This window comes from Chlorella variabilis (assembly GCF_000147415.1).
Source record: "Chlorella variabilis unplaced genomic scaffold CHLNCscaffold_5, whole genome shotgun sequence".
NCBI lineage: Eukaryota > Viridiplantae > Chlorophyta > Trebouxiophyceae > Chlorellales > Chlorellaceae > Chlorella > Chlorella variabilis.
The window spans coordinates 1,447,270-1,470,034 of NW_005435083.1; the positions used below are offsets into that span (position 1 = coordinate 1,447,270).

Genomic DNA, 22,765 nt, shown 5'->3' on the forward strand with positions numbered 1-22,765 from the left:
TGCACCCCGCTGCCGCCGGCCCGCGCCCCTGGCGCGAGAGCCGCGGCAGCGGGCGCCCGGCGCATGCCCAACCCTCGCGGCACGTGAGCCCGTGCACCCCCCGAAATCATCGTCTCCCTCCGTGCTGGCACCATTTCATGCAAAGCTTTGCCCTCCCATGACCTCCTTCTTTCTTCCCTCCGTCTTCTTCGCCCCCTCATTCTTCTTGGAGCGCACGCAACCCCTGCGCGCCGCCGCCCCCGGGCACCCCCTCCACCCACAACCCCCGTTTTCTGAGCTGCTAACCCCGCGCAATTGATACTTGTGCCCTCTGCTCATTCTTGGCGCCAATCCGGCGCCCGGCAACACCTCCCGCCGTTGGTCTCTGGCCACCCACTCGTGGGCACCTGCGGCGGGGGCGGCGCCTGGGCTGCGGCGACCAGGCCCCGGCTCCTCACCCCCCGCCGCGCCTGCACATATTGTGTCACGGCCGAGGCTGTTGCAGCCCCCAGCCGTGCCCGCCGCCCTCCCTACAGTTTTTCGTTGCTCCATCCCATGCAATCCCATCCCACGCGGCCTCCTGTCGTGCCGCCAGCCCTCTCTGCTCCTTTCATGTCGCAGCAATACCTGCTTAGCCCCCTTCGTAGCCCCCCCCACTCGAAACAATACCCCCCTCTACTACTTGCTTAGAACCCTTCTCTCTTCAGCCCAAGCCCCCTCAGCACAGTTGCCGGAGCCGCCACAAAGGCGGCCCTCTTGGAGGACCATCACCACCCGCGATTCTTCAGCGGCACTCCCAGCCAAAGGATGACACACACCAAGCCTGCGACAGACGACGCGCCCCACACGCGCTGCCCGCCCGCCCGCGCCAAGCTGCGGTGCCGGGCGGCGGCCCCCTCCGTACACTGCCCCACCATGCACCAAATGTGCCTAATCTGTCCTTCTGTTCTTCGTGCCAACCCTACAACGGTGCCCCAAACGTGCACCCCTTACCCCTGCTCCAACTTCACCACCACATGCGCCTGTCGCGCCGCCTTGAATTCAGTCGATACCGCCGAAGATGTTACCTTTAGCTCTTGTTGCCTCCACGTTGCTGCTAAGTGTTTTTATATGACGAGGGCGTGAGTCAGGGTCTTTTTCTGTGGCGCGTGCCCAGCGTTTGACCGCCGTGCGTTTTTATACAGCAACACCCGATTTCATTTTTCCTGCAAAAGAAGCCGAAACTCAAAACACATTCCTGTATTCAATTCCTATCGTTTCCTGCGTTGATGCCGATGATCGTTTGATTGCTGCTGCTCGAGCCGCTGACCTCCTTAGCTATTTGACGTCTCGACTTGTGACATGCGCACAACCCACAAGGAGAGGCAATGCAAGCGGGCAGTGCCCATGTGCAGCTCACAGCCCCGCCAGCATGGCGGGCAGGCACTTTGCCACCTCAGCTGTGGACCCCAGGCACAGTGGGCCACGCTGGTCATGAGCTTCCAGTCTGCCATCCAGCGCTGCAGCAGGGTGGGTGGAGAAGGGGAGCGAAGCTTCTTGAGCCGGGCAGGACGCGGCAGGGGAGCACAGGCAGGAGTGCGCGTGCCCCTACCAGCAGCCGCCCCCGCACCCGAGCCGCGGCCGTCGTGGCTGCTGCCGCCCGCTGCCTCGGTGATGAGCGCCAGGGGGAAGGTCTCGTACAGGCAGCGCAGCTTGGCGGGGCAGGTGGGGGAGGTGGGGTTGCAGAACACGCCGCCGCCCTGCACGCAGCGTTGGTGTTGGTGTGCAGCAGCCGCAGTGCCATCACCACACCCTGTGGCTGCCGCCAGGCGAGGCTAGCCGCTTGCCTGCATCCAAGTGTTGCACTGCTGCCCAGCAGTAGCCTCTCTCTTCGCCGCAGGCTGCAGCAGCCCCCATCCCCCCACCCAACCCCGAGCACCCACCCACCTTTGCCAGTATGTGGTGCAGGTCTGGCACCAGGCCACCAGAGTAGCGCAGCGTGTAGCGCTCCTCCATCCAGCCCAGCACCAGCTGCCGGTAGGCCGCATTGTCTGCGGTGGCACGCAGGTTGGCGCTGGCAAAGCATTTCTTGGACTCTGGGATGCGAACATCAGCCCTGCAGGCTCCCGTGGCGGCCAGGCATGCGCCAGGGCAGGCAGGTTGCGGCCCCACACAGCCAGCCAGCTACCATTGCTGCTGCGCGGGGCTGGCCCAGGCTCCGGTCCCCTGCATGCACGCGCTCTCGCTGAAGACGCGGCTGCGCCCCCGCTCACCGGCTCAGCTGCCACGCGCCCGAGGGCAGCAGCACAAACTCCTGCACCACGTGCTGCCGCCCCTGGCGCGCCGCCACCTCTGCGGCCGCCACCCGCCGCGCCACCACCAGCAGCGTCTTGGGCCCGTACACCGCGTACGCTGCCGCCACCTGCTCCCGAGCGCTGCGCCCCACAAAGCCGCGGCCCCGCCACACGCCGAAGATGCTGCCCACCTGCAACCGGAAATGAGCACAGCATGGTGAAGCTGAGGTTGCTGCATTGTGGCTCCACTTCCCACAAGGGTGGCCCTATGGAAGCGGCATTGGGACAGGGTGCGGCAGGCAGGCCAGCAGCCGAGCTATGCACCGCAGCCCCGTTTCACCGCCCAATTGGCTCCGATGATGGAGCTGCCATCCAGAGGGTCAAAGGCCACCGAGTAGCCGCTGCCACCCAGCTCATGGTCCGCTGGCTGCTCCTCGCTGCTGGCCAGCTCCACAGCGCCGCAGGCGCGCAGCGCGGCAAACACGCAGCTGTCTGCCGCCACGTCGGCGACCAGCTGCTTGTCCCCCAGGGCGTTGGAGGTGCCCGTCTCGCTGGTGGAGGCTGTGCGCAGCGTGTCCTGCAGGCAGGCGCCAGATGCTGTGAGCAGAATGGCAGATGGAAGCGGACAGAGGAGAGAGGGCGACGACTGGGCCAGCTCACCGCCACCGACGCCACCGACGCCGCTATGGCCGACAGCACCTTGCCCTGCAGATGCAGTAACACAGATGGATCAATCACATTGTGCTTGGGGTTCGTCATCCAGCGGTGCAGCGTCTTGCAGCTGCCACCCCTCACCAGTTGGGTCTCGACATTCTCAAGCGCGGCCTCCAGCGTGCCGTGCTTGGCCTCTTGGGCTAAAGACATGGTATGGAGCTGGGAGAATCAATCAGGGGGTGCAAAGAGGCCTTGAATTGGGCGGGAGTCGGTTTTTGGCAATGATGGAAAGGGAGAATAGTGATGGTGCATTCTCGCCTCTTCGCACGTCTGTGCACTTTGCAACCTGCCATCATGCCCAAGCAGAAGCAGAAGAAGGAGGAGAAGGACGTGTTCAAGCTAGAGGAGGAGCACCACGAGAAGAAGCCCGAAAAGATCGACTTGGGGGACACTACCAGCTTGAAGCGGGCGCTTGATGAGGCGGTGATCGAGGTACGGCCCGCCCGCGGGCCGATCGCTCCGATGACCAGGAGTCCACTGGCTGGAGGTGCTGCTGGGGCCTGCAGGCTGCCGGTGAAGAGGGACATCGGATAGACAACATATACACGGACACAAAGATCGTCCTGGGCCTGCTCGCGTGAGTGCCCGCCCGCCGCCACTTGCCGCCTGCCGTTGCCCTCCTCGGCGCAGCACTTGCCGCGAGCAGATGCAGCACCTCAGAAGCGGCTGGTGTGATTGATGTCAGCATGCAGCACCACACCAGATCCTGCACCCATTGCGTTTACAGAGCAGCTCTGTTGCACCCGCTGCTGAAACCAATCTCGCCCTCCCGCCAACCCCATGCTCTCCCGTGCCTGCCTGCAGCTGCGGCGTGGCCTGCCTGGCCCAGTTCTACCCCAAGAAGTACCCAGACAACACCCTGCTGCTGGCCGGCTGCGTGGTGGCCTATGTGGTGCTGTCGTCACTCATGACGGGTGGGTGGCAGGGCGTGGAGGGGCGCACGCTGGGCTGATGGCTGCTGCGTGCAGGCCTGCCACGTTTGCCAACCATCTGCCGTGCCGTTTGCGCTGGCCGCTGCGTTTGTGGTGCAGTTGTTGCGATGGTGTGCGAGAAGGATGTGATTGCCTTCACGCGGGCGGCGCCAGGCGGCCCGCCCGCGCTGGCCATCGCCTCCCGCCTGCCGCGCTTCCAGCAGTTCTACACGCTGTGTGTGACGCCCAGGTGCGAGCCGTGGCTGAGAGGGGCGGGGGGTGCGTGCGTGCGTGCACGCGTGTGGTGGGAGACCCCGCACGGGGGCCAGGCTGAGCTGGCCTGCCAGCAGCCGCAGCGTGCCCTGCGTGAGGGAGCGCCGCCCCTCAGCGAGCGCGGGCCGGGCTGCCGCTGCAGGGGCGCTCGTGCGGCATCGAGAGGCGGCGGCGCCCAGTCTCTGTCCAGGAGCGTGGGGGAGTACTTCCATGAGGACGGCCAGCTGGCGGCGGGGGTGATAAAGAAAGATGCGGTGGAGCTGCTGCGCAAGGCCACGGAAGGCAAGACCAAGTAGCAGCCAGCCACCCTGCTGCAGCCGCCCAGCCTGTGCAGTTACAAGCCAGCCTGACACCGTGACAGCGGCCAGGCTCTGCCTGTAAAGCTGAAGGATTGATCAATAATGGATTGGTACCAAAATAGCTGAGGGGAGAGAGGAAAGGGGCAAGAGAGGGGCCCAACAAAGTGCAGCGGCAGTGGCAGGCACTGGGTTGGACCGGAGCTCGTTTGCAGCAGAGGCACCGAGGACGTTCTAGGATACTAGGATACTAGCAGATGTGCAGTTCAGAGGGCTCCTCGCCCTCCCTGTGCACATCGGCAGCCCTCAGGCGCCACTACTGGAAAGGAGACCTGCGAGCGGCGTAGTCGCGCGCCGGCGGCCCTGCGCCGCTGGCAGCGCCCTCGGCCTCCTCCCCGGCCCCCTCCTCCTCGCCCAGCACCGCCTGCTGCAGCTGCGAGCCAGAGGCCCCCGAGCTGTTGTCGCTGGGGGCCCCCGCCGCCAGCCAGGCCGCCTCGCCGTACTGCCTGCTGTCCTTCCAGTCCAGCTGCTGGCTCCTCAGGCTGTCCAGCCGGTTGGAGTCGCAGTTGAACAGCTCTGCAGCACAGCAGGCGCAGCGTGCGCACGCCATCGCCACGCGCAGCTGGTGCCCAGCGGCCTGCTGCTGCCAGGCAGCCCGACAGAGCAGTGCCAGGGTGGCGCCAGGGCGGCGGCGGCGGTGGCGGCTGCGCGGGCAGGCGCGGCGGCGGGCGCACCTTCCACCGCGGTGCTTGGGTGCATGTCCAGCGCCTCCAGGCTGCGCACAGACAGCGGCGGGGTGGCCGCCGCCGCCGCGCGTGGCGGCGCGGCCGACCGAGCCCCCGCCTCTGCAGCCGGCACCTCTGGCTCCAAGGCGGCCGGCCAGAGGCGGAACGCGTCCGGCCGCCGCTTGCCCGACTTGGCGTTCGAAAGCCCTGGCGCCGACGAGGGCGGAGGCACGACGTGGCCACCACTGCCACCCAGCAGGGGCTGGCGCAGGGCAGCGGCGGGGCCGTGGCTGGAGGCGGCGCCGTAGCTGGAGGCCAGGCTGGATCCGGGGGCCGTGCTTTCCTCCTCCGCCTCCAGCGCATCAGCGCCCAGGCGCTTCATGATGCCCGGACCCATCACCCGCTGGATGATGCGCTTGCCGGGGCTGGGCGGCGGCGAGCGGTAGCCTGCCGCGTGCGGCGCGCGGCCCCCAAACAGCGGGCGCAGCCAGCGCTGGTCCACGTGGTGCCAGGCCCGGTAGATGGGAGAGGCGCGGTTCCAGTGCAGCGCGGTGGCCAGCAGCGGCGGGCTGCAGGGCGCGGCGGGGCGGGGGCAGGGAGGCGCGACGCAGGGTGGGCGCAAGGCTGGCCGCCATGAGGAGGCGGCAGAGGAGAGCTGGGGAGATGCCGCCGCAGTTATCACATGCACATGAAGCAGCGGCAGTGGCGCCCGCGGCGGCGGGCGGCTCACCTGACGCCATCCTGGATGGAAGGCAGCGTGGCAAAGGTGTTGGCGGGAGCCAGCTCGTCCTTGGGTATCAGCCACCCCAGCAGGGTGCTGGTCACCGCTCCAAGCACCACTGCACCGGGATGGCAGGCGGGCACGAGGGCAGGCGGGGCGGGGGAGGCGTGTCAAGCAGCAAGGCCAGGCGGGCACGACAGCGGCGAAGCACAGTCCAGCTCAGCGAAGCAATCAGTCCAGTTCAGCGAAGCAATGCAGTCCAGTGCAGCGCTCCAGCTCAGCGGTCCAGCTCAGCGCCAGCTCAGCCCACCGGTGATGAAGATGACGGCGGCGTTGGATGCCACCACCAGCACCTGGTTGTCTGTCGGCTCCTCCTTCTGCCGCCCAAAGTTCTGGAAGGCCATGGCCACGGTGACTGCGGGCAGGGGAGGAGGGCGGGGGTGATGGTGGTGGTGGTGGTGGTGGTGGTGGTGCGCGAGTGTCCGCATGTCACACGCATGCATGGATGGATGGCAGGAAAGGAAGGGCGCGCCTGGGTGGGCAAGTGCACGGCACGGCCCACTCCAGGCGGGCCTCCGGCCCGCAAGGCGGCGCGCTGGCTGCAGCCCCCTCACCTGCCCCGCGCATGCTGCCAGCCCACCAGATGACGGCCCACTGGCGGACTGTGATTTTGGAGCCCGCGGGGCGCCACGTGTTGGCCAGCAGGGTGAGGGGGATGAGGGTGAGGGCGCGCGCCGCAAACACGAGCACCACCAGCGCCGCCGCCAGCAGGCCTGCCGTCCGCATCGCGCTGGCCTGCAGCGCAGGGCAGCAGCCGCGGGGAGGAAGGCCCATCAGCCAGGGCCTCCAGCCCTCCTGCATCTGCCGCAGGTCCATGCCAGTGGGCCGAGGGAAGGATGGGCGCGTACCAAGAGTGCTGGGCACCCCTGCTGCCTTGGTGGGCACGGCCCCCGGTGGCCGCTGCCCCCCCGCCTCCCCGCTGCGCACCCACCCGCGTGTAGATGTCTCCCTGCCACAGCGTGGTGCTCCACATGGAGAAGCCGGCGTAGAGGAAGAGGAAGAGCTCGGCGGTGAAGGAGACGATGCGGAACAGGTAGACTGCGGGGTGGGGTGAGGTGGGGGCGAGGTGGGAGCGAGGTGGGGGCGAGGTGGGAGCGAGGTGGGGGCGAGGTGGGGGCGAGGTGGGAACGGGGGGGCACAGGTGGAGCGGGAGGGGCGGAGGGGGCATGCTGGGGTGCGCACACGCGCAGGTCACAGCTTGTGGGGTTGCAGCCACGGTTCGCTCGCCCACCTGTGACCACTTTGGCCGAGGGAGACAGGTTGTGCCAGGTGTAGTGGCTGCAGCGCGGCCAGGCAAAGCGGGGCAGGCCAGTGGGCGTGCCTGCTGGCGGGGACCAGCGCTCAGCAGCGCACGGCGGGCACAAAGAGGTCCGCGACACTTGGCCCGCCCGCTGTCCACGCTGCCGCAGGGCCCACCCATGCTGCTTGCTATGCTGCTTGCCATGCTGCTGCCCTGCTGTGGCTGCTGCGCCTGCTGTGGCCCCACCTCATGGTCAGCCCCGCGAAGAAGACGCTGAAGATGCCCGACAGCTGCAGCTCCTCGGCCAGCAGGTAGGCCAGGAAGCCCAGCAGCGCCATCAGGGACACCTCCCTGCATGCAGGGCGGGGCAGGCAGGCAGGGCGACTCAGGAAGGCAGGCAAGCAGGCAGGCAGGTTGAGACTTTTGTGAAAGCGAGAGGGGATGGGCGGGGCCTTCGCCAACGCAGCCAGCTGGCGCTCACCGATCGGTTGAGTGGTGCACAAAGGAGCGCTTGATGAGGGAGGCGCTGACCAGCCCCACGCCTGCACCCAGCAGCAGGCTGCGGGGCAGGAACACAAGCCTCTTGATCAGGGGTGCCGCTCTAGGGCAGGCAGGTTGCGGCAGCCTAGCCGCACCACGCAGCCACCAGCAGGGGTGAAGCTGACCAGCAGAGCAGGCAGGGCGGTGGACAGGTGGCAGGCCGGCGGGCCCACCTGAGCACAAACAAGCGGGAGAAGTTGAGGATGACGAGCATCAGCGTGTCGGCGGTCAGCTCAGACTTGCGGCTGCAGGTGGGCAGGAGGGCAGGCACATGAAAAGATCACTCAACCAGCCTGGATGGTCTGCCTGTGTGGCTGGCAAGAGCCAGAGCGCAGGTGAGTGAAGACAGCCTGGCATGGGCAGCCTGGCAGGGCGCACACCTTGCCAACACATTCTCTGTCGCCACACATGTCCCACCTGATTTTCTGCACCGCCCGCAGCAGCACGATGGAGGTGGCGTCGTTGACCACGCCCTCCCCGAAGATCAGGCTGTACAGCACGGGGGCCGTGTCCTGCACAGCATGCCACAGCGCCCGGTGCTGGTCAGCGAAGCCACGCTCTCTGCCTCGGCCCGTCTGGTCCTCCACATGCAGGGGCGCACAGCGCGGCCCCCACACGCGCACCCAGCCCCTGCGCAGCCGTACCGCCCCCTGCGGCGCACCTGGTCCAGGATCTGCAGGGTGGCCACGCTGTCTGTCGAGCTGAAGATGGTGCCCAGCGCCAGGCTGTCGGCTACCAGGTGGCCGTCCAGCCCCACGCTCGACAGGATGCTGTAGCAGCCTGCGGGAAGGCACGCGGGTGACCGCAGCCCCCAAGCGGCGTCGACAGCATGGCCTGAGCAGGGCGTCCTGTCTGGCTTGCATTTGCGTAACAAGCGACAGCCATGTGGCTCATCTGCCCTAGGGGCGCACCTGTGGCGATGAGCGCCGAGGTGCTGAATGTGCCCAGCACGCCGTACAGCACCAGGGTGGTGAAGTTGCGGAAGAAAGACTGCGAGCAGGCACAGACGCAGGCATGGTGAGTGAGGAGGAACTCAGCCGGCACCCAAGCCGGCCCCAACCCCCGAAACCAAGCCGCAGCGGCCCTCGCGCGCAAGCGGGGGGCGGGCCTGCCGCACCTTCTTCTTCACGCTGAACCCCGCATTGAAGATGATTGGGGGCAGCAGCACATCGAAGAAGATCTGCAGGCAGGCTGAGCAGCCAGCATGGGTGCCCGCGGTGCCGCAGACAAATCCTGCCACCCCCAGTGCAGCTCGTGCATGGCTTGCCTGGGTGTTGAACTCCACGAGGGTGGCTGGGATGCGAACGCCCTTCCACACCATGTAATAAGCCAGCACTGCAGCCGGCGCCAGCACGCAGCACAAGTTGGCAAAGATGTGGCAGGACTGCAGGCACCAGCATGGGATCCAGTGCGGGTGCGGGTGCCTGCATGCAGCACCCACGCACCTGCACCGCCCGTGGCCATACCCACCAACAGCGACACTGTCGCCTCGGTGAGGAAGAAGATGCTGCAGGGACAGGCAGGGGCAGGGCGCAGGGTGTCGGGAGAGGTGGCGACCCGGCGGCGCGGTGGCATGGTTGTGCAGGACTGCTGCTCACCGTCGCACGTGCACTGCATGGCCCAAGAGGATAGCCACAGCCAGGCACAGGACCAGCGGGACTAGTCCGACGGCCTCTGGACCCATCTCTTATTGTCTGTTCCGCGGTAGCCAGAGCGCTGCGGCGCCAAGCGCCCGGCGACTAGGGCAGGCGGCGGCCACAAGGGAACACCGTGATCGCCGCAGCGGCGCCTGCGATATCTCCGCTGCCTGCCAGCCTCAGACCCGACGGTTTGGCCTGCCCAGCACTCTGGCAGCGAATGTGGCACCCCAGAATGGCCCGCAAGCCGGAGGGTTCTGGCGCTGCAGGCTCGCGTAGGCTAGTAGGCCAATGCTTGATGCTCGAAAGGGCCTCGTTTGGAGAACAGCATCAAGTTCTGGCGTGGCATTTCACGTGCTGTGCTGCAGGGCAACCTCATCAGCCCCTTTGGAGGCGGCTCCCAGACCGCTTGAAGCACAATTCCAGGCATTTGTGCTCAGTGTCATTGATCACCACGCGAGCCCAGGCAGCGGCCCACTTTTCGCTGAAGCCCTAGGCGTATAACCCCATCTGCACGCTACACACCACCCCTGGTCCTGCCGAGGCGACCTCATGATGGCGCCAAACTCAATTCGCGCGCCGCTGCTGGTGGCCGCCCTAATGGCGGTGGCCGTCGCCGCCACCTCCCGGACCGTCAGCCCCCTCAGGGACATTGACGTCTGCGTGCTGTACAACGACACGCAGTGTGTAGAGCACGTCGACAAGTGCGCTGATGCGCCAAAGCAAACATGCAGCGCTTGCTCTTGGCATCCGCTGTGTGCAGGGTGTGTGTGGAGTGCAAACCAGGGTGCGTGTCCTGCCGCCCCTGTTTGTGCCCGCAGGTGCGTGCCGTGCCACGCCTGGGGCAAGGTGGACTTCTGCTTCGAAACGAAGATCGCCGCCAAGCTGCCGGCCAAGTTCTTCAAGTGCGACTTCCCGACGCCACCGCCGGCGCAGCCCAATGTGGACTGCCAGAGCTATCTGGACGAGGTGTGGTACCCCATGGCGGCCCATCTGGACCCGTGCTTGATGGCTTGAGATGGCTTGATGCATCCACGACTCACCCTTCCACCCACCCACCCACCAAGCAACCACCACCGCCACGCCCCCATACCTGCGCCACACCCTGTCCTGCCCACCCGCCACGTGCCATGCAGGTGTCGTGCGATGACTCGCCCAACTACTGCGTGTGGTGCATGTCTGCGGCGGTGCCAAGCGCCTGCTACTCCGAGGAGGAGGCCAAGCGCCTGCCGGCCGCCGTCTTCAAGTGCAACTTCCCTGGCCTGGCTGCCAAGCAGTGACCGGCAGCGGCAGATTGCAGCACAACACACTGTAGCGAATTCCCCATCCCCTGTGCTATCATGTTTTCATTTTTGTGTGGCTTGTTCACACAGTGACCGGCGTGAACAAGTCCAGATTTAAAAGCGCCTGCCTGTTCTCAAGGCCCGCGGGCATGTTGTGACAATGATTCTTCAACAAGGGGATGCATCAGGAAATGAATGGGATGAGCAGCATGCATGGTAGCGGACCTAACTAGGGCGCGAGCATATCTAACGGCTACTTGGTGTGCGCTCGCTCTTCTGCTGTCTCTCTCTGGAATCTATGCTGGGCGCTCCACAAAATTCAGCCTGCCTGCTCGCGTGGACCGTCAGCTGGCAGCATCAACTCTTTGAGCTCCTATGCTCAGGGCATCTCGGCTAGCGGGAAGTCGCCCCGGGCCCCTCCAGCACCACCGCAATCTGGTAGACTGCCAGCTTGCAGCCCTTCACGCTGGCCAGCACCGGGATCTTGTCTCCTCCGCGCGGTCCGGTGCCCACGCTCTCCAGCTCCAACTGCTCGTCAGCAAACAGCCGCACACGCTCGCCCGCCTGGGTCAGCGCAAGGGTGCCATCCTCGCTGGGAGTTGGCAGCTTCTCTCCAGGCCTCTGCAAAGACATGCAAGGTGCGCGGGGCAGATGGGCGGGCGCAACGTGCCGCACGTGGCCAGTGTGGATCACAGCAGTTGGAATGCAGACTGGCTGCTGCCCAAATGATGCAGGCTCACCGCCAGGATGGTGTGGCGGGCCAGGATCAGCTTCAGCAGCGCGGTGTTGTTCAGCAGGTCACCTGCAGGCACAACACCACACAGCCATCATTGTCAAACCACAGCCCGCTCCCTCTTCTGGCCATCTGGCACCAGCAGTTCAAGCCAAGCGGCCCACTGCCCAGGAAGCAGCGGTGGTGTGGCGCACCGGAGGCGTCGGTCAGGTTGGCAAATGCTTCCAGCGCCTCCAGCAGCGCATCATCTGTGGGGACCAGCACTATTCCGCCCCGCGTCTGCAGCGCCTCAAGCACCTCTGCAGGGCAGGGGACGAGCTGGGGAAGCTCAGCAATGATGCTTTCGTAGGCTGAACAGATCTGGGCTGGTGGACCCGCCCAGGCCAGGAGGCAGGAAAGGATGGGAGCGTGGGCCGGGCACTTCCATCCAACAGCTGGGCCGGGCTCTGAACCTGAACCAGCCAGCCGGCACACTCACCAGGGCACGGGCACTTGCCCTGGCAGTCGACCACTGCACCCGCCACCCTGGCAAAGCAGCCGTTGGTATATGTCTCGCCGTCTGCACGAGCAGGCAGGTGGGCAGGCAGGCAGGCCCCATCAACAAACTTTTGCACGGGAAGCATCCGGCGAGGAGAGAAGCCGCGCTTGGCAGAATGCCCCCACAGCAGGGCAGGCTGCGCCTGCGACCCTCACCCATGCTGCACACGGGGTCGACCATGGTCATGCAGACGGCATCGTCGCCGTCAGTTGACTGCCCCTCAGCGGCGTCCCCCTTGCAAGGGCACTCCCCCTGGCAAGCGATCTCAACGTCGCCGGCGGCGCAGTCGTTGCCATAGGTGGCGCCGTCCACGCCGCACACCGGCGCCCAGTTCAGCGGGCACGGCTTGGCGTCGGGCTTGGGGCAGGGGCACTCGCCGCTGCACGCAACCTCCGCGCCCGCGCCCTCCGCCACACAGTCCGAGCCGTACGTTGCGTTGTCGGCTGAGCAGACGGGCGCGTAGATGGCGGGGCAGGGCCTGACCGCCCTGCACTCCCCCTCGTACGCAATCTCCGCGTCCCCGGCCAGGCACCTGTTGGCAAACGTCTCTCCATCCACGCTGCACACCGGCACGTACTCCTTGGTGCAGGGCTGCGCCTCGCCGTCGCCGTCGGCCAGCAGCTCCCGCATGCCCGCCGCCGGGCAGGGGCAGGGCCCTTCGCAGTCCACGGCCTCCGCCCCGCCCGCCACGCACTTGCTGGGGTACGTCTGCCCGTCCAGCCCGCAGACAGGGGAGTAGATCTTGGGGCAGGGGCCCATGACAGGGTCAACCGGCCCGGCAGAGTTGCCGGCAGAGGAGGCCTCGGCGCCGCAGGGGCAGGGCCCACGGCACGCCACCTGGGCGCCCCTGTTGGCCGCCACGCAGTCGTTGGGGTACTGCTGGCCGTCGGTGGAGCAGACGGGGGAGAGGATGCGGGGGCAGGCGCGGAAGGCGGGGGCGTTGCCCGCTGCCGCCGCCTCCAGCAGCCGCCGCCTGGCGGTGCCTTCCTCGCTCGGCACAGCTGCGCGGCACGGGTGAGCAGGCAGGCAGTGGGGAGCGGTGTAGGCAGCAGGGTCCAGACACACACAGGCAGGCAGGCAGCAGCTGGCCCATAGGGCGCGCGAGGGAAAGCGGCCGCGGGAATGCATGACCGCCGCTGCTGGCTTCCGGGCGCGGGCCTACCTTGGGCCGCTAGCGAGGTGATGATCTCCGAGAAGATGGTCGATTGAGGCAGCTTCTCAATCTCAGGCTCCAGAGATGGGAGACAGTCTGCGGCGAGGGCGCTTGCCAAAGCGGCCATGAGGCACAGGCACAGCAGGTGCCGCCTCATCACTATTCTCTGTCGCAACCAGGCGTGTGTGGCAGGGTACCGAGTAGCTGCAAAAGGGTGAGAGTGAGGCGACGCGGTTCCAGGACAGGGACGTGCTTTGGAGCGTGCTCAGGCACTGCTGCGCAGGGATCACAGGGTGCAATCGATCACAGAGCGGGATCACATGAGTTGGGACGGGAGGCCGCGGGCCAGTCAGCTCTGAGGTGGCCTCCCCAACTCATAGTGAGCGGCTCACTGAGCCTCTATCCACTGCTACAGCTCCCCAAGAGCCGACGCACCGCATTACAGGCATGGAGGTGGGGAGCACGGCATTCCTCGGGCTGTTGCCAACAGGCATGGGGCTGGGCGCCGGCGCCTTTGGAAGCCTGGGAAGGGGTGCCACCAGCGTCTGCACGCTTGCACCTCAATTGACAACGGCAAGAGGAGTCAACTGGCGGGTCCGTTGGACAGAGCTGCTAGGCTGCACACAGCGGCCGCCAGGTGCTCATAGTCGGCAGGCTCGTTGTAGATGTGCACTACACGGCAGCGGCAGGGGGGATGAGGCATCACTGCTTTCCTGGCCAGCATGGCATGGCAAGGAGAGCCAGGCAGCCGAAGCCACCCGCATCACGCACCAGAGATGCGGGCATAGAGGCAGCCGTTGATGCACTTGATGGGGCACTCGACGTGGTGCTGGTAGTGCAGAGAGTCCTGCACCCACTTGCCGTCCGCCGAGGTAGCACCTGGTGCCGCCGCTGTGCTGATATGCTCGGCTGCCGATTGTGCGGCAGCCAGGCATGCATCTGGCAGCTGCACCAGCGCCATTGAGCCGCACATGTCCAGCGGCACCAGTGTGCCTGCAGGTGACGATGAGTGGCAGGGTGGTGCACTGCTCAGTAGGTGTCTGCTGCCTAATGAGGCTGCTTGCAAGATGCGATGGGTGCAACCGGCAGCCGCACCTGTGTCCCAGGCTTGCGTCAACAGCGCCACGGCCTGGTGCAGCAACTGCCGCTGGTAGGATCGCACCGCCTCGGGGCCCAGCTGGCGCCATGCACGCAGCGCCGTCGACACCGCCAGCAGGGGGGCGTAGTCGCGGCACCCATCCCATATGAACTCTGACACAAAGCCGCTGCCATAGCCTGCAGGTGGGGACAGGGGTGGGGGGCAGACCTCCGTGATGGGCAGAATGATGTCGGCAGGGGCAAAGCACAATACACAGCTTGGGCCGAGGGGCGGGCCAGCGAGGGGCTCTGTTTACCGTGCGAGATGATGAGGGGCCGGACGTGGGCCTGGTGGCGCGGCTGCACATGCAGGAAGGCGCTGCCTCTGGGGGCGCACAGCCACTTATGGCAATTGGTGACAAAATAGTCGGCTGCGAGCGCGTGCAGGTCCAGCGGCAGCATGCCCAGCGCATGCGCCCCATCAACCAGCACCTCCACACCCCTGCGGCAGCGCACAGGCGACAGGCAGCAGGAGTTGGCAGGGTTTGGCGAGGGAGAAAGATGGAAGGGAGTGAGATGAGGCGTGCATACACTGTGGCAGTTCCCCGGGACCGACCGGCCCACCTGCTGTGGCACAGCTGCACAAGCTGCTGGATGGGGAGGCGGATGGCGGTGTTGCTGGTGACCGCATCAAACACTGCCAGTTTGGTGCCAGCTGGCATGGCCGCCGCCACCTGCGCCACCAGCTCCTCGGCTGAGCTGCAAGCAGCAGGCCAGGCATCAGGCAGGCGCAGCAGCATTTGGCGGGGCTGGTTCAGCGGAAGCGCGCATCTGCCGTGCCGGGCGGGCGGGCATTTGGCCGCCACCCACCTGAGTGGCAGCTGCACCGTGTGCTGCACGTGCTGTGCCCCCGTCTGCTCTGCCACCACAGCCAGCATCTTCTTGACGCTGCCATAGCCCACATCTAGAGAGAAGAGCGTTTCCCCTGGTCCCACCCTGCCCCGCATGCTCTGGATCACAGAGTTGAGCCCTGCAGCAGGAAACGGTGCCACAAAAAGTGGGCAGCACGAACCAGGCAGGCAGTACGACTCTGCTGCCCATGAGTCGAGTGCCCAGGCGGGCATTGGTGCAGGCTGCAAGCAAAGCCGGCACACCAGCAGCAGACCTGTGGTTGCGTTGGGCACCAGCGCCAGGTCCTGGGCCCGGCATCCCACAAAGGCCGCCAGCTCCCGCATCACGCGGGCCAGCTGCGAGAAGAGGTCCCTGTCGAGGAAGAGCAGCGGCTGCTGCTCGCAGCGCCGGCGCCACGCCTCGGCCTCCTGCTGTGCCAGGCGCAGCGCGGCGCCAAACGCGCCATGGTTGATGAATGCCCACCTGCGAGGCGTGGACGGTCCAGCAGCAGCGGCAGGTTAAGGGCAAATCACAGTCGGTGGCAAACTGGCCTGCCTAAACACAAGGCACCTGTCGAAATCAATCAGGAAGTGGTGCCGGCAGGCGGCGCCAAACGATGTGCCCGCCAATGCAGCACAGTCTTGCTGGAAGGGATTGGGCGGCGGCTGCCAGTCAGGGTCCGCCACCATCTGCTCCACATTGTCGCTGCAGGGGAAGACAAGGACCAGAGAGGCATTGAGGTGGCTACCGTGGCGCCACTGGCAAGCCCGCGTGGGCAGTTAGTTGTAACCTGCACAATGAGGTCATTCACAGCGCACGGTGCCTCACCTGTGGAACGAGCCGAAGCCCAAGTAGCCCGTGCGCTGCACTTCTGGTGGTGGGCTGCTTGGGCCTGGGCCCGACGCATCGCCTGCCACCGCCACCGCCGCTGCCCCCAGCACTTCCTCCGTTGCTGCGCTCATTGTCGCCTCGCCAGCTGCTGCTCAGATCACCTCTAACTCAATTCACGGATTGCCCAGCTGGTTGCGGCTCGAACGAGGCGAAGTGAAATGCACACAATAGGATTTGCTGCCGCAACGAGCCGTCTCTGGAGGCCAGAAGGTGCTGGAATGGTGCAGGCTTATGTTCAGCATTGCCCGCGCCGGAGAGAGGAAGCATCGGAGTGGGAAAACGGCCTTGTCCTGCTAGAAAGCGGGAATGACCTGGGAGCAAGGACGTTAGGGCTGTTGAGCACTCCCACGCGGAGCATCGGTTGCTGCGGAACGCTGCACGCAGCTCCCGCCCCGTTGGGCGCACCGCACTTTGGAGTTGGCACGTGCTCACTGTTCTCTCGCCCAGCCGCCACAGACACGCTTGGCACGCGTTGGCAGCCTGGGCGGCTGGCGATGAGCGGGTTTACAGTCGCTAGCGGCCCGCCCGCATTTGCATTCAAAGCGCCAGCAGCAGTGGAGGAGCCTGCAGCTTTCCTGTTTGGAGATGATAGCGATGGGACCCCAGGTGCCAGCAGGGGACTGCAGAGCTTCTTGCCCTGCTGCTGCCGCCGCTGCCACCGCCGCCAGTTGGTGCTGTGCTCCCTGCAACCGCAAGCCGATGTGTGCTTGCATGTGCAGCTCCTACTGCTAATGGTGGTCCTGCACCGGCAGACGTGCCACCGGCCTCCAGCGGCGCCACCGGCCTCCCACGCCCGGTCAGTGGCGCTCTGGCTGCCACCAACAGTGTAGAGGCTGGGCGGCGAAAGGTGAGGTGGCGGCTTTTTGGGGCAGCACAGGATCGACAGAGCTGACTGACGCGAGCAAGCGAAGATAGCACTGTGATGAGTGCCCCAGTAGCTGCAACACCCTCTGCTGCGTCGCCTAGGTTCCTCGGCCAATCCCCCCACACCTTTATGCCGCAGCTAGAAGAATTCAAGCGCAAGAAGCAGGCGGCTCTGGCCAGCAAGAAGGCAGCAGCAGCCCCAGCGCCAGTGGCGGCACCGTGCCCGCAGCCACACCCAGTGCCGCAGGCGGTACCGCCGCCGGCGCAGCAGCACCGGCAGCAGGCACCTGCGCAGCAGTGGGCGCCTGCCGCCCAGGCTCCCATGTTTGGCACCGGGCCTCCATCTTTCCCGGGGAGCCCTGCCAAAGCGCCCGCAGCAACCGTGCCCATTCCAGCTTCTGGCATGATCTCAGGCGCAGCAGCTGCACCCTCCGCCGACCCCAAGCCTCACGCACCACCCGCACAGGATTTGGCCGGGGCCGTGGCGGCAGCCGTGGCGGAAGCCACCGCCCCGCTGCAGGCGCAGCTGGCTGCTGCGCAGCAGCGCGAGTCGCAGCTGGCGGCGTCTGTCGAGCGGGCGGAGGGCGAGCGGCGGCGGCTGCAGGAGGGACTCGAGGCGGTGGACGCAGAGCGGCAGGCCCTGCAGCGGGAGAAGGCAGGCAAGTGCGCCGCTGCTGGTGTGCGCTTGCTCCGGGGCACCCGCCAAGGGCTGGTTGTTGCCATGGCCACCTGCAAGCCAGGCCTGCCTCCCAGGGCTGCCCCTTCCGTGCGCCTGCCTTGCTGCAGAGCTGCTGGGGGAGGCTATGTCGCTGCGCGTGGCGGCGGCCTCCCAGGAGCAGGCGCAGCAGGCTGCGGCCGAGGCGGCGCGCCAGCTGGCGGCGGCGCAGGCGGAGGCGGCGGAGCTGCGCCGGGAGCTGCAGCAGCAGGCGCAGCAGGCTGTGGCCGCAGGCGATGCGCAGCTGAGCGCGCAGCTGGCTGCGGCGCAAGTGGAGGTGGCAGAGCTGCGGGGTGCGCTGCTGCACCAGGAGGCTGCTGCCGCCCAGGCCGCGCAGCAGCTGGAGGCGGCTCGCGGCGAGCTGGCGGCTCTGCAGCAGCAGGCCGAGGCGCAGCGGGCTGCCGCGGCAGAGGCGCGCTCGCTGCAGCAGCAGCTGCAGGCGGCGCAGCAGGAGGCGGCGGCCGCCCGCGAGGAGGCTTTAGAGCTGGAGCGGCAGCAGGGCGCCGCCTCGACTTGCGAGCAGCGGCTGCAGCAGGAGGCCGCCGCCGTACAGCAGCAGCTGGCCGAGGCGCAGCGGCAGGTGCAGGAGCAGGAGGCGGCGCACGCCCGGCAGGTGTCCCTGCTGCGGCAGCAGGTGGCAGAGGCGGAGGCGGCGTGTGCAGGCGGCGGCGCCGCCAGCCCCGCCTCTGCTGCCGGTGCCGAGGAGGCGCTGGCAGCCGCCCGAACAGAAGCGGAGGGCCTGCGGGCGGCGGTGGCACAGCTGGGCATGCAGCTGGCGGCGGCCTCCCAGCAGCAGCAGGGGGCGGCCAGCCAGGTGGCAGCCAAGCTGGCTGCTGCAGAGGCGGAGGCCGCCGAGGCTCGCGAGGCGGCGGCAACCTCCGCCCTGCAGTCTGCCGAGCAGCGGCGGCAGCTGGAGGCGCTCTTGGAGGCGGCAAGGGGGGAGGCGGCGGCGGCCACGGCAGCGGCCGCAGCGGCCGCGGCCGGCCACCAGCAGCAGGGCGCAGCGGAAGAGCAGGCGGCGGCGGCGGAGCAGCAGCAGGTTGGCGCGCTGGAGGCGCAGGTGGCTTCCCTTCAGCAGCAGGTGCAGGACGCGCAGCAGGGCGCGTGGGCGCAGCAGGAGGAGGCCGCTGCTTTGCGGCAGCAGCTGGAGGCCGCCCGGCAGGCAGCGCTGTCGCAGCAGGAGCAGGCGGCCGCCTTGCGCCAGCAGCTGCAGGAGGCTGAGCAGGCGGCGGCGCTGGCGCGGCACCAGGGCGCGGCCGCGGCAGGCGCCGGCGCGGAGGCGTCTGCCGCCGAGCTAGCGCAGCTGCGCGGGCAGCTGCAGGCGGCGCAGGAGGAGGCGGCGGCGGCCAGGGAGGCGGCGCTGACGGCGGCCGAGGATGTGGAGAGCATGCGGGAGAGCCTGGCTGAGGTGGCGCTCGCGCAGCAGCAGGCCGACGCGGCGGCCAGGGCGGCGGAGCAGCGGACGGCGGCGGCCGAGGCGGTGCGTGCTGAGCTGGAGGCCAGGCTGGCGGCCCTGCAGGCGGCGGACTCCCAGGCGGAGCTGCAGGCTGCCGAGGTGCGCGGCCTGCGGCAGCAGCTGGAGGAGGCGCAGCAGGCGGCCGCCGAGGCCGCCTCCGCGCAGGCTGAGGCGGCGCTGCGGGCGGCGCAGCAGGAGGGGGTGGGCGCGGCGGCCGCCGCGGCGCTGGCGGAGGCGCAGCGGCAAGGCGAGGGCCTGCGGGCGGCGGCGGCGGCGGCGGAACAGCGGTTTGCGGCGGAGCGGCAGCAGCTGGAGGCTGACGTCACCACCGCTCGCAACGATCTGGCCTCTGGTGCGCCCCCGCATGGCGGCACGCCCCCAGGCTGCAGCCTGTTGCCCGCGCTGCTTCCCGCCGCAACGCCCCGGGCTGTTGCCTGCCTGGCCGCTGATTGCGTGCCCCGCTGCCGCCTGGCGTGCAGCCATGCACGACGCCGCCACCGCGCAGGCGGAGGTGCGGCGGCTGGAGGAGCATCTGGACCAGCTGCTCGCCTCCCCCGCGGCCGCCAGGCGCGCCACCCAGCCTGCGCGCTTGCATGGACTGCGGTCGTTGTGATGTGTGGCTGCGTGGCCCCCGTGGAAGCAGTGCCTGGGCCTGGGTCCAGCGGGCACGCTGAGGCCGCCCGGCGGCAGCTGACCCAGCCGACTGCGCCCGTTGCTGCCGCCGCAGGCCCGCCGCCAGCGGACGGGGCGACGACGCCGCCGCGCTGCGCCACCGGCTGGACAAGGCGGCGGCGCTGGCGCGGCACCAGGGCGCGGCCGCGGCAGGCGCCGGCGCGGAGGCGTCTGCCGCCGAGCTAGCGCAGCTGCGCGGGCAGCTGCAGGCGGCGCAGGAGGAGGCGGCGGCGGCCAGGGAGGCGGCGCTGACGGCGGCCGAGGATGTGGAGAGCATGCGGGAGAGCCTGGCTGAGGTGGCGCTCGCGCAGCAGCAGGCCGACGCGGCGGCCAGGGCGGCGGAGCAGCGGACGGCGGCGGCCGAGGCGGTGCGTGCTGAGCTGGAGGCCAGGCTGGCGGCCCTGCAGGCGGCGGACTCCCAGGCGGAGCTGCAGGCTGCCGAGGTGCGCGGCCTGCGGCAGCAGCTGGAGGAGGCGCAGCAGGCGGCCGCCGAGGCCGCCTCCGCGCAGGCTGAGGCGGCGCTGCGGGCGGCGCAGCAGGAGGGGGTGGGCGCGGCGGCCGCCGCGGCGCTGGCGGAGGCGCAGCGGCAAGGCGAGGGCCTGCGGGCGGCGGCGGCGGCGGCGGAACAGCGGTTTGCGGCGGAGCGGCAGCAGCTGGAGGCTGACGTCACCACCGCTCGCAACGATCTGGCCTCTGGTGCGCCCCCGCATGGCGGCACGCCCCCAGGCTGCAGCCTGTTGCCCGCGCTGCTTCCCGCCGCAACGCCCCGGGCTGTTGCCTGCCTGGCCGCTGATTGCGTGCCCCGCTGCCGCCTGGCGTGCAGCCATGCACGACGCCGCCACCGCGCAGGCGGAGGTGCGGCGGCTGGAGGAGCATCTGGACCAGCTGCTCGCCTCCCCCGCGGCCGCCAGGCGCGCCACCCAGCCTGCGCGCTTGCATGGACTGCGGTCGTTGTGATGTGTGGCTGCGTGGCCCCCGTGGAAGCAGTGCCTGGGCCTGGGTCCAGCGGGCACGCTGAGGCCGCCCGGCGGCAGCTGACCCAGCCGACTGCGCCCGTTGCTGCCGCCGCAGGCCCGCCGCCAGCGGACGGGGCGACGACGCCGCCGCGCTGCGCCACCGGCTGGACAAGGCGGAGCGGGCGGTGGAGAAGGAGCGGCGGGCGGCGCAGGTGGGGTGGGGTGGGTGCCCAGCCGGAGGCCTGCTGCGCACGCTTTCGCCCCCCCCGACCTTGCCACTCTGCTGGAGCCGCTGCTGGTGCTGCTGCTGGCTGTGTGGAGCAGCGTGCCGGCTGCGCCACAGGTATGTGGCTCATCGCCACCAGGGTGAGCTTGCCTGCTGACCCGTGCCCGCTCCCCTTCTGCTCCATTGGTGGCAGGCCCTCGAGCGCCAGCTGCGCGACAACGCGCAGGCGGCCGCCGAGGGGCGGCAGGCTCACGAGGCGGCGCTGGAGCTGCGGCACAGGCAGGGGCCCGCTGCCCGCGCCCCGCGTGCCGAAATCTTATGGAGGCGCTGGCAGCCTCGCCGTGCGCTGCCGCCCACTGAGGGCTGGCTGGGTAGGAGTCTACGCTGCTGCTCAGTTCCTGCTGCGCCGTTCCTGCTGCGCCCGCCGCCTGCGCCCTGCAGGTGCGAGGACCTGGAGCGCCAGCTGGCGAGGGTGCAGCAGGAGGCGGCCCAGAGCCAGGCGGCGGCCGCTGCCGCGGCTGGAGCCGCCGCCGCGTCGCCCCGCCAGCAGGCGCCCGACCAGCAGCTCGTGCTGGCCGCGCGGGTGGCGGAGGAGCGGGCGGCGACGGCGGAGGCTGTGGCACTGGATGCCCAGGCGCACGCCGACGTGGGTTGTTGGGGCCGGCAGCACCACGCCTGCCGGCCAGACTGCGGCCAGACTGCCCTGATGTCTTCCACCCTGCCTGCCACCCCGCCTCGACCGCGTATGCCTCGTCCCCTGGGCCTGCCGCCTTGGCTGGTCAGCGGCGCGCCAGCCCCGTTTCCGTATGTGTGTGTATCACCACGCAAGCGCGCTCAATGCCCTGCCCCTTGCCGCGTGCCCCCTGCAGGCCTGCCAGCGCATGATGGAGAGGCTGGTGACTGAGAACGACGCGCTCACAGACCACCTGAACCGCCAGGCGCTGGAGCTGACGGGGCTGCGCTCCGCCATGGCCGCCGCCGCGCAGTTTGCGCAGGCCGCTGACGCCGACGCGGCGGCGGCCGAGGCGTATGCGGCGGCGGCGGTGGGCTACCTGCCCCCAGCCTCGCCCATGCGCCAGCTGTCGGGAGGCCTGGGCAGCTTGCAGGCGCAGCTGTCGGATGCGTCCGCCACGGTGGCGGCGGCCGCCGCGCTGCCCTCCCCCTCCGGACCCTCCTCCTCGCTCTCGCCCCGCCCCGACTCGGCGGGCGCGGCGGCGGCGGCGGCCGCGGCCACGCCGCCCACCCCCGGCAGCGCGGGAGGCGGCGGCGCGGTGTGGGAGCTGCCCGGCGGCGTGATGCTGTCGGAGCAGCAGCTGCAGCTGCTGGCGCTGGCGGAGGAGGTGAGGCCGGCCCACGCTGAGGCCGCACCCACAGCAGCAGGCTGGCCATGCCGCTCCTGTTGCGCAGGCCGCCTCTGTATTGCCGCAGCAGCGTGCTGCGCCTTGTCCCCTCTGTTTTCTCATGCCCTGCCTTCCCTGTCTGCCACATGCTGCCTCCTGGCCCCTCACTCCCCCGGCCCGCAGGTTGAGAAGCTGCAGCTGGAGGTGGACAAGCAGCGCAGCAGGAACGTGCAGCTGGAAGCGCAGCTGGTGAACGCGCCGCAGCAGCAGGCCATGGTGGCCGCGGCACCTGGTGCCAGCGCCTCTGGGCCATCCGTGAAGAAAGGCAGGCGGCGCGGCTACTCGCTGTGGCAGTGGATCGCCGGCGCTGACGTGGCTGATGCCGAGGCGGAGGACTGAGGCGGCCGCCGCCGGCCGTCTCCTTTTGTTGCGATGCATCGGCAGTACCGTTGCCTTGGTTGTGAAGCATTTGAATGGCAAGGTAGTCTGCATGCACAGGCAGTTGGATGGCAATGGTCTGCAGAGCCAGAAGACATGCTGAGAGTGGAGGCAAGCACGGGGCGGTTGCATGTACCGTGCGCCGCCATAGGCACTACCCTTG

The 22,765-nt window shown here is 68.6% G+C and overlaps 7 protein-coding genes across 7 annotated transcripts; 3 read left to right on the forward strand and 4 right to left on the reverse strand.

Moving 5' to 3' along the window:
- Positions 1-1,374: 1,374 nt before the first annotated feature.
- On the reverse strand, positions 1,375-3,116 carry CHLNCDRAFT_143119 (hypothetical protein; the record flags this gene model as incomplete). The annotated part of the gene is made up of 7 exons (XM_005849819.1): positions 1,375-1,478; positions 1,589-1,718; positions 1,906-2,074; positions 2,232-2,443; positions 2,593-2,829; positions 2,913-2,957; positions 3,048-3,116. The coding sequence occupies 7 exons, from the start codon at positions 3,114-3,116 to the stop codon at positions 1,375-1,377; spliced, it is 966 nt and encodes a 321-aa protein (XP_005849881.1).
- Positions 3,117-3,260: 144 nt separating this feature from the next.
- CHLNCDRAFT_143120 (hypothetical protein) lies at positions 3,261-4,446 on the forward strand (the record flags this gene model as incomplete). The annotated part of the gene is made up of 5 exons (XM_005849562.1): positions 3,261-3,398; positions 3,473-3,543; positions 3,771-3,880; positions 3,998-4,127; positions 4,293-4,446. The coding sequence occupies 5 exons, from the start codon at positions 3,261-3,263 to the stop codon at positions 4,444-4,446; spliced, it is 603 nt and encodes a 200-aa protein (XP_005849624.1).
- Positions 4,447-4,762: 316 nt separating this feature from the next.
- CHLNCDRAFT_143121 (hypothetical protein) lies at positions 4,763-9,416 on the reverse strand (the record flags this gene model as incomplete). The annotated part of the gene is made up of 17 exons (XM_005849820.1): positions 4,763-5,022; positions 5,181-5,740; positions 5,902-6,010; positions 6,203-6,307; positions 6,507-6,687; positions 6,884-6,990; positions 7,184-7,230; positions 7,439-7,543; positions 7,674-7,751; positions 7,906-7,977; positions 8,150-8,244; positions 8,394-8,512; positions 8,644-8,722; positions 8,850-8,912; positions 9,051-9,116; positions 9,203-9,239; positions 9,331-9,416. The coding sequence occupies 17 exons, from the start codon at positions 9,414-9,416 to the stop codon at positions 4,763-4,765; spliced, it is 2,169 nt and encodes a 722-aa protein (XP_005849882.1).
- Positions 9,417-9,924: 508 nt separating this feature from the next.
- On the forward strand, positions 9,925-10,649 carry CHLNCDRAFT_143122 (hypothetical protein; the record flags this gene model as incomplete). The annotated part of the gene is made up of 3 exons (XM_005849563.1): positions 9,925-10,073; positions 10,191-10,338; positions 10,506-10,649. The coding sequence occupies 3 exons, from the start codon at positions 9,925-9,927 to the stop codon at positions 10,647-10,649; spliced, it is 441 nt and encodes a 146-aa protein (XP_005849625.1).
- A 396-nt stretch (positions 10,650-11,045) lies between these two features.
- On the reverse strand, positions 11,046-13,233 carry CHLNCDRAFT_143123 (hypothetical protein; the record flags this gene model as incomplete). Its single annotated transcript, XM_005849821.1, has 6 exons — positions 11,046-11,273; positions 11,393-11,454; positions 11,580-11,684; positions 11,864-11,944; positions 12,079-12,924; positions 13,086-13,233. The coding sequence occupies 6 exons, from the start codon at positions 13,231-13,233 to the stop codon at positions 11,046-11,048; spliced, it is 1,470 nt and encodes a 489-aa protein (XP_005849883.1).
- Positions 13,234-13,839: 606 nt separating this feature from the next.
- On the reverse strand, positions 13,840-15,523 carry CHLNCDRAFT_21267 (hypothetical protein; the record flags this gene model as incomplete). Its single annotated transcript, XM_005849822.1, has 6 exons — positions 13,840-14,069; positions 14,172-14,341; positions 14,428-14,655; positions 14,778-14,912; positions 15,024-15,161; positions 15,306-15,523. Coding segments are annotated over 6 exons (1,119 nt in total), but the record flags the coding sequence as incomplete, so codon positions are not given.
- Positions 15,524-16,929: 1,406 nt separating this feature from the next.
- Positions 16,930-22,563, forward strand: CHLNCDRAFT_143125 (hypothetical protein; the record flags this gene model as incomplete). The annotated part of the gene is made up of 10 exons (XM_005849564.1): positions 16,930-17,476; positions 17,586-19,322; positions 19,450-19,573; positions 19,698-20,338; positions 20,466-20,589; positions 20,714-20,810; positions 20,888-20,964; positions 21,266-21,470; positions 21,694-22,164; positions 22,348-22,563. 10 exons carry the CDS (start codon positions 16,930-16,932, stop codon positions 22,561-22,563), a joined length of 4,239 nt encoding a protein of 1,412 aa, XP_005849626.1.
- Positions 22,564-22,765: the final 202 nt, after the last annotated feature.